We start from the raw sequence: 13,818 nt of genomic DNA, 5'->3' as shown, positions 1-13,818 counted from the left end.
TATGTTCCTGCCCTTGGCTATGCAACCCAGGGGACAAGGCCACTGCCATTCTACCAGTGTCCTGGGAACAGCTGCTAGAGACTGGTTCCCCCTGTACACACCTTCCTGAAGTTGTGGTGACTTGAGACTTGAACAACAGGTGATTTCCTGAGATAAAGTTTTTTTCTTAATCCTAATTTCATCTGGGAGGGCTGGGGCAATTAACAACAACAACAACAACAAAACAAGTTACTAATGTCCCTTCTCGGGCCAGCTATGTTTTGTCCTGGGGTGCCAGTCCTGAGAACACAGTATACACAACAAACTTTGTGTAAATGAGTTTATTGATGAATACACAAGGTCAAGTGTCCCCCCCCAAAAAAGAACAAATCCCAACAAGAACAGAAGAATAAGCATTCTCAGGGCAACCTTTCCCCTCACACATCTGGCTCCAGCATCCCAAGCTTCACAACACAGACACATGGACCAGTCTTGGCTGAGGACAGACACTCAGGGAATCTGACCCCAAAGAGGTCTGCCCTCTGTACTCAAGCTCCCATCAGAGACATACTTAGGCCAAGGAGAATGGGGACAGGGGAACCTGACCCCAAAGAGGTCTGCCCTCTGTACTCAAGCTCCCATCAGAGACATACTTAGGCCAAGGAGAATGGGGACAGGGGAACCTGACCCCAGCTGTCCCAAACTGGTTAAGCTCGAAAGGGGTCTGAAGGGAAGTTGTGGCAGGGGCAATAGATTGCCTCTTCAGGAGAGGCCCTTTCATGTGAAGGAGTGTCACTCCCTAGCTCTGCCTGGGGTGAAGAGAGAGATGGCTTCCCCACAGGTCAGACATCACTGATCAGTTAAGTTAGGCCAGCAGAGAACAACATTGTTATCTGCCGCTGGTGGAGAGGCTGAGGGGCCTCAGTTTCAGGGGTGAACTCATCCTGGAACAAAATTGTTCTCCCTGATTGCCCTGACACATACTCTTCTTTTGGGAATTACAGCTTGCTTTGAGACGAGAAAATTGTGTTTGTAGTGTGAACCCCTTATACCACTCATATTCAACTGACTCCATGAATGAGTCTCAACAAGAGAACTTTGTCAACTTGCTTTTCCACCCAACATATCACCAACCTACCTGCCTCCCACACAACCCTGCAGATTTCCTACTCCCCACATGGTGAGGGAGAGATGTATTTCCTTTCCACCAGTCAGCAATCCTCTTAAAGAGTCTCAAGGCTTATGGAACTTGAGAGAAGCTTTGCAACTGGGAGGAAACAGTATCATTCCAGATACGTGGCTGAAGGAAGCTGGTCTCTACTCTGATTTTCCACAACCTCTCCTCAGGGTTCAGTGGGTTAGGGCTGAGTCCAGCATGAGGTCTCTGGATCCTGGCATGCTGTTGACTTGAGAGGGGGACTCTGAATGGACCCGGAATACCAGGGGCCAGGCTGTGCCACATCTCAAACATTGTGAACAGGACTTGGCAGGGTAGTGGGCAAGAGGCATTCTTTGATGATTTCATATCCCCAGCCCTCTGAGAGATGACAAGAACTACATGGCTTTCTGAGATGATCTTGCTTTGCTTTGGAGCTTGAGTACCATGGATGAAGAACAGATCAGAGAGCTGAGGGACAATCAGAGCTGGCAGTATCTCTACACTCACTGGCTGGTCTCCAGCACTATGGTCCTAGGAGAGAGAGCCTGGCAAATGTTAGCTCCATTTCACTCTTGTCACTGGATGTACATTCAGGTAACTGAGAAGGTGTCAGCTGCCACCTGACACCAGTGAATGGGGGAGCACCAACCTCAATATGGAGTATGCAAAGAGCCACAGCAGTACAGGAAATGCAGAGGGCTCTGAGGAAAAGAGCAATGAGCCAGCCATATATATGGAAGCTGATGAAGCTTCAGGGAATGAGCCTTAGCTCTGTTACTCGAGAGCCCAGAGCCCCAGCAATAGCAAACTTTTTGCCTGTTACCTTTCTTTGTAGAAAAACAAGGTTGGATAAGCCATTAAGGACTTTTGATGTGACTTGGCCCTGAGAAACAGAGGAGGAGGCTGGGGTGTGTGTGGGGGGCACTATGATTCTCACTCACCTCTCCTCAGCTTCCTCAGTCAGTATGATTACTCAGGTGGTACAGTAGAAAGGACAGAGCTCTACCATCTCTCAGCTCTGTGCCTACACGCCGTGTCCCTGTACTCTGAAACATCAATGAGGACCACTACCGCCAAGCATGGAGTCATCAAAAATGAGAGAGCATGGGACATAAGGGAGCTTGAGGGCTTGGCCAAGGAACGAACTTGGATGGGGGGGGGGGGGTGAAAATGCAAATGACCAGGAGCAAGGTTGCCACAGACAAGAGAAGCCCCCTACCCTCCCCAAGAAGGGGCCAGGGGCTGCTCCTGTCTGCATCTCCTCTAAGACTGTTTGATGATGGTCAGTTAATCCTTTTACTCACTGTTCTACCTCAATTTCTCATCTGTACAAAAATATAAAACAATAAGGTGCAGTTTATGTTTCAGTGACACTTTTCCTACTTTAATTAATCTGTTGCCTTTTTCTGCTTGTGAAATGAGCTTTTGATTACAAAATATCAAACTACACTCAGAAGAGGGTGTAGAAAAAGTCAGCCATTGGCACAGCATGGAGAAGCTCACAAGGAAGGACTGAGAGCAGCAGCAGGTGGCAGAGGTGGGGATTGATGGAAGCAGCAGTTACGCATGTCACAGGAAGCTAACCTATCCAACGGGGTGAATGCTAATGTCAGCACAGGGCAACTGGTCACTACCGGGGTGGGCGGCGCAACTGGTCACTACCGGGGTGGGCGGCGCAGTGTTTGGGTTCAGGCTCTACACAGCAGTACGACTTCTTTCAGTTAAGAGTTCTTGGCTTGCACCGATTACAGGGTGGTTTTGAGGGTACAAGACCCATTTATTAGTTTTTCAAAATGCTGTCGTAGACCTGATAGATGTACTGAGAGACTTCAGGGGCTCTACACTTCAGCGACAGCTGTGAAAAGGAGGAGAAAATAGATTAGCATGGACATGCATTGGTTGTAAATGCATTCAAGCATTCAGGTCAAGACAGTTTCTGACATTCTGAGACACTCTGCGACTGGAAGGGCCAAACAGAGAGCTCATGTTAATACAAACCATGGATTTCACAACTTCAGCTTTGCTGGTGTCCAGCTGTGCTGTGTCTCCCTATGGCCCACATGGTCTCAGGGGGCCACTGCTGGGGTTCTGCAGAGGTCAGTACTGAGGAAACCCCTTAAAATTTGGTGACAGTCCTTTGAGCTGCTGATCTCATATCCTCTGTCTGATATGGATCTCAGTTCCAATTTCAGGAGGACACGGTCATGTTAAGTAAAGGTCCACAGGGCTGGTCCTTTCTGTACCACTGAGGAATGTATAGACACTAATAGGGGAAGGCAGGACACAAAAGGCACATATAACTAGACAGCAGCTCCTGTCAGCTGCTTCGAGGCATTTTCTCCCTCTTTAGACAGAGGAATCAGACATTCTGGTAACATTTTATTCCTCCACCACCATCTCTTAGTTCAACAATTATCAAATTAAACATCAATATTAAGATTCTCATGATAAAGGACGAAAATTAAGCCCAAATTTGAACTCTTTAACTGTATTAGGGTTAAGCAAAAATGTTATCAATAATACCAGCAAAGCATGCAAAATATATTCTATACATAAAATAAGTTATCCTCCACAGTGTACTGCTATGAGATTTTACATTATTTTACCTCTTTACTCTTTTTGTAGAGATCCTGGATGATTTACCATAATACTCAACATGAAAATACTTTGGGAAAAAAAGTACAAAAACATTCTGGCCAATTCTGAATTTCCTGAAACATTAACATCCTAAAAACTTAAAGTGAGCTAGGTGGCAGCTCATGACTGACTTGGGAGGCTGAGGTGGGAGGACTGCTGTGAGTTTGAAGCCAGCCTCGGCTACATAGCGAGTTCCAGGCCAGCCTGGGCTACAGAGTGAGTCACTATCTCATAAAAAACAAAACACAGAGCTGGGGAAATGGCTCAGTAGGTAAAATGGTTGCCATATAAGCACGAGCACATGATCCCTAGAACCAATGTAAAAAGCTGGACACGATGATAGACGTCTGTGATCCCAGTGTTGGGGGAAGTGGGAACGCCAGGGTACTCGTGGTGTGGTGGTCAGGCACTCCAGTCAAAATGGTGAGCTCAGAGAGAAACAGTGTCTAAAACTAAGGTGGAAAGTAACTCAAGAAGACACTGCTTCCAACCTCTGGCTACCGAATGTACACATGCACACACACATGAACACACTTGCACACACACAAATGTGTATACATACACATAAAATAAAAGCCATTTTAGGAAACATTTATTTATATGTGTGCACTTATGCTTGGAGACCAGAAGGTAACTTGTAGGGAATTGGTTTACTCTTCCACCACGTGGGTCTCATGGATTGGGATCCAGTTAGGACTGGATTAGTGCATCCCTGTAGAGCTATCTCACTGGTCTTTTACAGACTCCAGGACATTTGCAAAATTGCTAGTCTAGTTCAGTCATGAAGAAAATTCGGACAAATGTAAACAAAACAAAGCAACCTACTACTAATGTAAAAATATAGATAGGGTACAAGTTGTAGCTTTAGATCTGCGCCCCCCCCACCGAATTTATCTGAGAATCTCGTCTACAACCCTTATTGCCTTTTTTGTTTTTGATTGTGTGCTGACGTTCATGTTAGTGTGTGCAGGTATGGACATAGTTAGGGTCATGGGCTGACACTAGTTGTCCTCATCAGTTTCCACTTTATTTTTGAGACAAGGTTTCTTCCCTGATCCTGGAGCTCACCCATTTGCCTGGAATGGCAGGACCCTCCTGTCTCTGCTTCCTCAGCACTGAGATCAATGTAAGCTGCCATACCCAACTTTTTTTCTTTAAGTTAAAAAAGGTTTTATTTATTTTTGAAATTTTATGTGTATGAGTGTTTTGCTTACATGTATGTATGTGACCATGTGTGTGCCTAGTGCCACCAGAGGCCAAAACAGTGTCAGAGTCCCTGGAACTGGAGTTACAGATGACTATGAACCACCATGTGGCTGTTGGGAACTAGACCAGGATACTCTTGCAAACTCAGCAAGTGATCTTACCCACTGACCCAGCCCTCCATCCCCCAGGCCCAGATTGTTATGTGGGTACTGGTGACCTGAATGAAGTCTTCCTCATGATTGTGCAGCAACCAGTTTACTGACTGACTCAGTACCTCTTGTACCTCTTCCCCTATAACCTCTCCACTGTCAATGTGGAAAATTCTACTGGGAGAATATATTCTTCAAGAGAGAGAGAGAGAAGCAAGGAGACACAGTTGAGGGGAGTTAGTCCCAGGCTCAAGAGGGTGGGTACCTTTCTGCCAATATGGTGCTCTCTTTGTCCCACCCCTTCCCTTAGCAAAGGTGAAGTTCGTTCAACGTAGCAAGAACCCTAGGTTTCATTTTTGTATAGCTCCTAGGAGAAAAGAAACCTTTCCCAGGTTTTAGTTTTTGAATACTATCATGCTTATGTGATATGTCTTCTATACCAACCAGGAATACTGCCCACCCAGATCTACCAAGAAGAGTCATTTGTCATACTTAACTAAGTCAGGGAGACTCACTTGTGTAGGGACGTGGCCTTACCTTTATAGGATATAAACAGTTTTCCTCCCTCTCCTTCCTTTCCCAAGCAGGTTAGATTGACACTTAAAGCAATCCTCCTGCCTCTGCCTCTCAAGCGCTGAGATCACAAGGAGCGTACCTCCCACATGGCCTAAATACTCCTTTATGAAATGTAATGATCAGCCTGGGGGAAGTACATTATCAACTCCTCTTATGAGACTAGGAGTCTCTGAGTCTTTCATATACTGGTACTGGTTCAACCAAATACTTTTCCTCCTTAATGCTGAGTTGAGGCCCTATCAACAGTATAATGGGTATACAGGATGAAGGGCAGGGAATGGATCTGATTCTCAAATCTGTAGTGCCACTTTAGAGAATGGATTAGACCCATGCCAAGTGCTTCCAGTGATTGAAATGGTGCTGTAGACATAGGAAACATAGTCACCAGGAGAACTGGGATTAGGAAAGGGTGCACGGAAGGAAATGCATTTATTATTTAAAACTACAGAGGAAGCTCTTTCATTTTACCCCAGGACCTGGGAGGCTGAGACAGAAGGAGTTCTGTGAGTCCCAGGATAGCCTGGGCTATGTAATATGCTTGAGGCCAACTTAGGCTACAAGATTGAGACACTGCCTAGAATAAATCTGGGCATTAGCTGGGTGGTGGCGCACACCTTTAATCCCAGCACTTGGGAGGCAGAGGCAGGCGGATCTCTGTGAGTTTGAGACCAACCTGGTCTACAAGAGCTAGTTCCAGGACACTAAGAAATAAATGTATAGGTTCTTACCTTCTTACTCTAATCTATTCACACATTCTGGGAAAGGCCTTACCGTATAATTGGGGTTTCCTGGTTGGATCCGTAGCTCAGCCAAAATCCAAATGCCATTGGTGAGCTTCAGGGACTGGTACAGCATGTCTTGGCCTTCCACATTTCTCTTGGCAATAGTGTAGACATTGTTGTTCTGCAGCTTGCTGGAAACTGTGTCTAGAAATAGAGATCCAAAACTTAGAGACTTGTGTTAAAATCTCAGACACATGTATTTCCTTCTCTGACATTCTTGTGAGCCATCACATATGCCTGCGTTCCCTGATGAATTCTATCACATACACATTTTAGGAGGCTCTTCTAAGGCAGGCAGGCAAAACGAGGGCCTGTCTGTCATATTATTAGACAGAAAACAGGATAAAGTGCATTAACATTGGTTTAAGAGTTACCTAAGGAGAGAACTCAATAGATAGGCCTTAGGGTTTACTAAGACAAACTGAGTACTCATAGCAATTGCTCTTCTCGTGGCTGTGACAACACTCCCTGGCTAAAGCAAAGTAAGAAAGGAAGAGTTTGTTTAGGCTCACAGTACATCATGGTGGGGAGTCAGGGCAGCAGGAACTTGTGGCAGCTGACCAACACTGCATCCTCCCTCAGCAAAAGATGAATGAATGCTAGTGTTCTCTTGCTTTCCCTTTTCATTCAGCCCAGGACTCAATCCCAAGGAATGGTGCCAGAGTTAAGGTGGATCTTCCCACTTTAATTAGTCAATCCAGATAATCCCATACAGGCAAGCCCAGAGGCTAACCTCATTAGGTAATTGCTCACAGGTGTGTCTGGAGGCTTGCCTCCTAGGTGAGGCTAGACACATCAAGTATCACAATGGTAGACAGGTACAGGGCTCTGAGTGTGTGGGAGTCCTCACAGACACTGCTGTGTGGGAGTCCTCACAGACACTGCTGTGTGGGAATTACTGCTCAGAAGTACACTTCCCAGGTCACTCTGAGCTTCTTGGGCCTCGGTTTCTCTTTTCAAGTCAGATTTATTAAACTGGATACTTTTATTTTAGGCAGGCAAATTAATTCTGTAGATGCTAGAGAAAATCATGGGTTCAAAGAAACAAGGAAACAAAGTGTTTTAATAAAAGACACTGAGGAGGACTAAATCTGTGTAAAATGACTGCTGTTAGGTCCTCAAATCCCAGGTGCAACAAGGGCCATGCCTCTGCACTCACTAGCTCAGGGCAACAACAGGTTGGTGTTTGTTCTCATGACTACAGCGTCAGAGAGACACAATGCTCTAGAATTAAAGGTCATTTCTCCATGTGAGATATTGTAGTCAGAGATAGATAAATTTTTAAGAATAGATATGCCAGGTGTCAGCACTCCAGAGGCGGAGGCGGAGGCCAGGCTGGTCTGGGGGGGGCACAGAGGGAGAGGGGGAGAGAATAAACATGGCTTCTTTGTTAGCTGCTTATTATGTTAGCTTCAGATGAGAACTCAAATTACTCAGCCTAGTTCAGGAACTAAACTCTCTCACAAAAAGGTCTGCTATATTCCTGTGGTGTCTCTAGGAAAAGGAAGCATGGTGGCCTTCTACTCCAGGGAATGAGAAGATCTCAGCATCCGGACACAACAGGTACTCATTACCAGTACATGTAAATACTTATTTGGATTTTGTATTGACTCAGGTGGTAGAGATGCCACACGGTTAAAGCATCTGCTTAGGTGGAAGCTGCTTCTAGATGTCAAGTAGCACCATGGACAGCAGCACTAAGGCCTCATTCATTAGAAATTTTATCAGTTATTATTTAACTGCTGTTTATTTATAAAGTTTTCACTAATATCAAAGAAAAGCAGTAACAACTTAAGAAGTGGTTTAGGGGCTGCAAAGAAGGCTCAGTAGCGAAGAACACTGGCTGCTCTGCCAGATGACCTGGATTCCCCCCAGTTCAAACCTGTCTATGACAGTTGTTTTCAACCTATGTAATGTTGCCCTCTTTTATACAGTAGTGACCCCCTACCATAAAATCTCCTTCCTCCCTCCCTGTCCTCCTCTCCCCCTCCCTTTCCCTCTTGGTTTGAGACAGGGTTTCTTTGTGTAGCCCCATCTGCCCTGAACCAGCTCTGTAGACCAGGCTAGCCTCTAACTCAGAGATCTGCCTGCTTCTGCCTCCCAAGTGTTGGGATTAAAGGCATGTGCCAACACCACCCTGCCATTTATTTTGTTGCTACATCATAATTATAATTTTGATACTGTACTGTTATGAGTTTTAATATAAATATCTGATGTGTAGGATATATAATATGCCACCCCTGTGAAAAGGTCATTTGACTCCCAAAGGGGTGGTGGCCCACATGTTGAGAACTGCTGGTCTAGGAAATCTGATGCCCTCTTCTGGTCTCTGAGGTCACCAGGCATGCATGTGGTGCACGGACTTACATGCAGGCAAAACACCCACATCCATAAAATAAGTAAGGAGGGAGGGAGGGGCTTTATCCCAGACAAAAGTTCTATGTAATACTGATGGAGGAGGGAGCCTCAATAAACACTGCAATCATCTCGTAGTCGGGGAGACAGCTCTTGCTGTCACTCTGGTTCCTACAGTGAAGTTCTTGCAACTTGATGGGTTGCTAAGCAACATTTCCAGCTGGAGTTTGGCTAATGCTTTTTGAAAGGACTGTCTTTAAAATACAGAGACTTACTTTAAGTTGTAAAAGCTTTCCCTAACTTTCAAGGTGCCTGCCTATTTTCCAGAAAGGCAGATGTTTTGTTGAATAGTCTTGTTGCATAGGTCTACATTCTTTTTATCCATGTATCGAGGCCCAGATGCCTGTAGACGGCTTTTTGTGATCTCACCATGTGTGAAACAGATGACAGAGAAGGAACGGGTCTCTGCTCATGCTAAATGGATGGATACACTGTGACTTCTATTGGAAGGCTGAATGGAAGGAAGGTTCTATAATAAAGTACTTATGAGTCAACTTTTATTTTTTTGTTTATTTAAACCATATTGTTAATATTTAAGGTATTTGTTTGGTTTTTTTTTTGGAGGGGCGGTGTTCATTATATACCCTGTGTAAACCAGGCTGGCTTCCAGCTTGCAGTGATCTGTCCCCACCTCCCTAATGCTGGGATTACAGATACAAGTTACCACATCCACCTATTTTTAAATTTAATTTTGCAGTGTGACACACTGAACCCAGGGACTTGCATGTATCAGACAAGGACCTAACACTGAAGTTTTAGGTTTGAGCTTGAGGATTTAAGGACTGAAGGATACTTATAACTCTGCTAAGTTTACCAGAGGTGGCAAATGCTATGATGCACACCTCAACCTCTACCCAGGAGGCTGAGGCAGGAAAAGATGTAGTGAGAGCCAGTTGTCAGGCAGCTTCCAGTCACACTGGAATAGACTTCTTAAAATATCACACTTTATTTTCTGTACTTCAACTATTGGCATAAAGAACAGAACCTGGACGTTATGAGATTGTGAGAATGAGGGGATACTGAGATCTATCCCAAAGTAGGATACTGGTCATATATGATTGTACTTGCTTCAAGCTGTCATTTCTTCTCATCCATTTTCTTTGTGGATCTGGGTGTTTGGGCTCTTGAAAGATGTGGGTGTGGTTTTCCTTTTCTCAGCTTTCTTCTTTAGTTAATGTCACAATGTTGTCAACAATAAGAGTAAAGAAGGAATACAAAATGGATGGTGGAAACCTGCATTTGGTCCCTTTTGAGGCATTGATTAGCAAGTTCAAAACTGCTCATGTGAAAAGGACATTGCAGAAAAAGACTGCTGAAAATGACTGGAAAAATCATTTTGGGGAAAAAAAACCCTATAGTAAAGTGCCAACTAGAAGTTTCCATTCTTGAAATGTTGTAAAGCATGGGAAAGCCACAATAAAACAGAAATCTAACTCATTCTCACTTAGTGCCCATGCCTAAAGAAATAGCTCTTTCTACACAGTGCCAGACAAGTGAAGACACAGACCAGGTGTTTGAGCTTTCTTGAGTATAGTAAACAAACAACAGGCTTGCTTGCAAAACTGCTTGCCACAAGTACCCCTTTTAGATATGGATGGAAATGCATCTACCTCTTGTGTACTTAAGTGTAGGCGTGAGCCCACAATGGGCGTCGACAGTATTGTGGGCTCACCCCTACACTTAAGGCAATGTTTCAAGATATGTAACAACCCCAAAGATAGGTAAAAAGTAAAATATGGCTGGGCAGAGGTGGCACATGCCTTTAATCCTAGCACTCAGGAGGCAGAGGCAGGCGGATCTCTGAGTTTGAGGCCAACCTGGTCTACAGATAGTGAGATCCTGTCTTAAAATAAAATTAATAAAATTAAAAAAAAAAAGAAAGAAAGAAAAGAGAAAAAAGAAAAGGAAAAAGAAAAAAAGACACCTGTAGAAATGTTTGTGGTTGGGAAATAGGAGGCTTGTCCGTTGGTGCCTTTTTAACCTAAATTTTTCTAGTATTTACCACAAATAGCAATACCATCACCACCCACACCACAGACATCTTTATTAAGGTCTGATTAAGACTTGCAGAGGGTTTCTTTCTTCTCTGGAAATGGATCAGGAATAGCAAAGCTCACTGCTAAGTTGGTGAGTCCGTCAAGGCTGTGACTTCCTGTGGCCTAGAGTGTTCTTTCCATCTGTCACATGTCTTCGCCAGCACAGAAGGTCTATTTTAAGTGTTGGTGCTATTGTCATTAGGGAAGATCAGCTGGAAAGGATGGTATTTTTAGCTCTGAGCTAGACACAGGGTGTTGAATCAGAAGGCACCAAACCTAAAGGCTCCTGTTAATAGAGTCCTCACGACTGGGAGGAAATGTAAAGGCCAAGGCATTCCATACCTCAGGAGAGATTAGCTGAAGAGAGTGGTCTTGCAAGATTGGCAGTGATTCAGCATGGGAAATGGCCTTGGGCAGCTGAAGACAAACTGACTGCTTTTCTTTATGCTCCATGTGCCCACTGCTACAATGCATGCCACCAGGAAACCGGTCAACAGCATTTGGAACACATACACAGGAGGAACTGGCGTGAGGCCAAGCTGTGAGGACTACATCGGAGGAAACAGCCTCCCTGAGAGAAGGGCCACACTTCGGTGCAGTATGTATTCTTTTCTTTCTAGTATTTTGGCAGGACAGACTATTTCTCCGTGCAAGTACATGTTTTTCACACAGGACCCCTCAAACCAAAACTGCTTCCCAATTGCTCTAGTTATTTCCCACTCTCCGTAGGGAAGGAACAGTGGTGTTCCACCAGATGTTAGAAGCAAGCACTTGTGATCTGTGGTTCTGCAAGCAAATATATTTGCTTACCACTGGGTCAGATAGGTTTTTCTAATGTAGGACTTATCAGAGCTTTCAGTGGGTGAATACACAGGCATGCCATATGCTGCATTTCCTAACTTTAATCACTACAGGGAAACTTCCCTACCTTTTATTAACAGACAGGTGTTCCCAGGTATACACTGTTGGACCAGCTACCACAGGATGGTGGTTAACCCAGAGTCAAGTCTGTGGTACAGAGTGTAGAGGCTGGTTTTCAATGGGGCACACTCTGGGTTTTGCCACCAGCACCATGGATTCTACAGCCAAGGTTTCCTACTTCCTGAGAAACAGTTCCTTCTGTGGAGAGCTGTGCTCACCAAATACGGTTCACTGTAACTGACCGGAGAACTTCAGCCAGCCACTTAAAAACCCACAAAAGGAAACCATGAAAGTCTCTCCTCACACAGTCTCCAGGGGCAGAGGAGATGTGAGGCAACCCTTTTCACAGCCAGCTCTGTCTGAAGTGTCTACGCTCAATGGGTGCCAGGCCGTCTTTTATGTCTGAAGCTTCAAGCAGGCATTTAGCCTCCAGAATGTCTTGGCGGCCCAACTGGATCAGCACATTTGAGAGCCAGCCCAGGAAGATGCTGATAATATTTGGATTTCAAAAGCCCTACATATAAAGATCTGTCTGAACACAGAAGACTAATACGATGCAGAAATCCAAAACCTTAAAATTAAAACCAGAAAGTTGGAACGATGAGGCAGTGGGAGCCTTTTTGTCTTTCTGTACTGCATACTGTCTCCTTTCTCAGCGCTCTGCTCTAACCGCAAGGGAGAATGGCAGTAAGTTGAAAGTCCTTAAGGAGGACCACCACGGTACAGAGGAGGAAGAGAGGGGTGCATGAGGAAAGTGCTGAGCAGGAGAAGGAAGGCTGCTACAAAAGCCAGCATTCTGAACAGCAAACATTCCAGTGAAACAAAGCCCCAGGATGGACAGTTGCTGTTGTCTCTCCTTTTGTATTACCTCTTTTTGTTTTTTACTAACCACAAAAGGGTTTAGGGATTAATGGTGTCTTAAAAGATTATTATTGTTGTATGAAAGAGAACAGTAAAGGTTACCAGCTAGGTTTTAATCAACTGTGATACAAGCTTTATTTATAAATAGAATTCTAAATACAGGCTCTCAGATCCTTTCCTCCAATGCTAAACATTGATCTGAGAGATGACATAGTTTTTCAATCCTGAGGAGGGTGGCTATCCTCAAGTACCACTTTACTGGATGCTGAGGATATTTAAGTAATATGATTGACATTTACTTCTGCTACTGAAGGACTAGTATAGCACATGTGCCAGTTATATGGTTCATGGTTTGTTTCTTTCAGATTTTTCTACATTTTGCAGTACTGAGAGCAAACCTAGGGTCTTCTAAAAGTTAGGGCTAGTTTCTATCTTTTATTTTTTATTTTTTAGTTTCTATCTTTTAAATCTTGTAACTTGTAGGTAACTTAGTGCCTTAAATCTTGGAATTCATAATATCCAGTGGTTTTCTTTTTTTGGTTTCTTTTGGGGGGGGTTGTTTGTTTGTTTGTTTGTTTGTTTGTTTGTTTTGAGAAAGAGAGAGAAGGTCTCACTATATAGTGCTGGCTGGTCTGGGACTCACTATGTACATCCAGGCTGGCTTTGAATTCCTGAGATCTACCAGTCTCTGACTCAAGTGGTGCTGGAATTAAAAACATGCACTGTTATGCCTGGGCGTATTGCTTATATGTGTGTGTGGTTTTTTTGTTTTGTTTTGTTTTTCGAGACGGGGTTTCTCTGTATTGTTTTGGAGGCTGTCCTGGAACTCACTCTGTAGACCAGGCTGGCCTTGAATTCACAGAGATTTGCTTGCCTCTGCCTCTGCCTCCCGAGTGCTGGGATTAAAGGTGTGAGCCACCAACGCCGTCATGTGTGTGTTTTTAAAAAGAGATAGGCTCATTAGATAACCCAGACTGACCTGGAATTTGTAATCCTCTTGCCTTAGCCTCCTGAGTTTTTGGGTTACAGGTGTGTGCCATCATGTCTGGATAACATGGCAAGTATTTAAGAGAGATTTGCAAAGTAATGTATTTAAC

General features: G+C 44.3%; 1 protein-coding gene across 5 annotated transcripts in view; it reads right to left on the bottom strand.

Annotated features, from left to right (window-relative positions):
• Window positions 1-305: 305 nt before the first annotated feature.
• The window catches only part of Ap2b1 (adaptor related protein complex 2 subunit beta 1), a 110,829-nt gene continuing 97,316 nt past the window's right edge, over window positions 306-13,818 (bottom strand). For 3 of the 5 annotated variants that reach the window (XM_013118342.3, XM_040749329.1, XM_005076941.4), the window contains 2 exons: window positions 6,478-6,632; window positions 306-2,993 (listed from right to left, as the gene is read on the bottom strand). In XM_013118342.3, coding sequence (XP_012973796.1) covers window positions 2,919-2,993; window positions 6,478-6,632 — 230 coding nt within the window. In that variant the 3' untranslated portion in view covers window positions 306-2,918. The remainder of the gene's footprint in view (window positions 2,994-6,477; window positions 6,633-13,818) is intronic. The other 2 variants (XR_001196888.3, XR_001196889.3) reach the window with 2 other exon arrangements.

Source organism: Mesocricetus auratus, unplaced genomic scaffold, assembly GCF_017639785.1.
Source record: "Mesocricetus auratus isolate SY011 unplaced genomic scaffold, BCM_Maur_2.0 Super-Scaffold_100007, whole genome shotgun sequence".
NCBI lineage: Eukaryota > Metazoa > Chordata > Mammalia > Rodentia > Cricetidae > Mesocricetus > Mesocricetus auratus.
The sequence above is the reverse complement of the archived record's forward strand: the minus strand, read 5'-3'. Positions and strand labels throughout refer to the sequence as shown.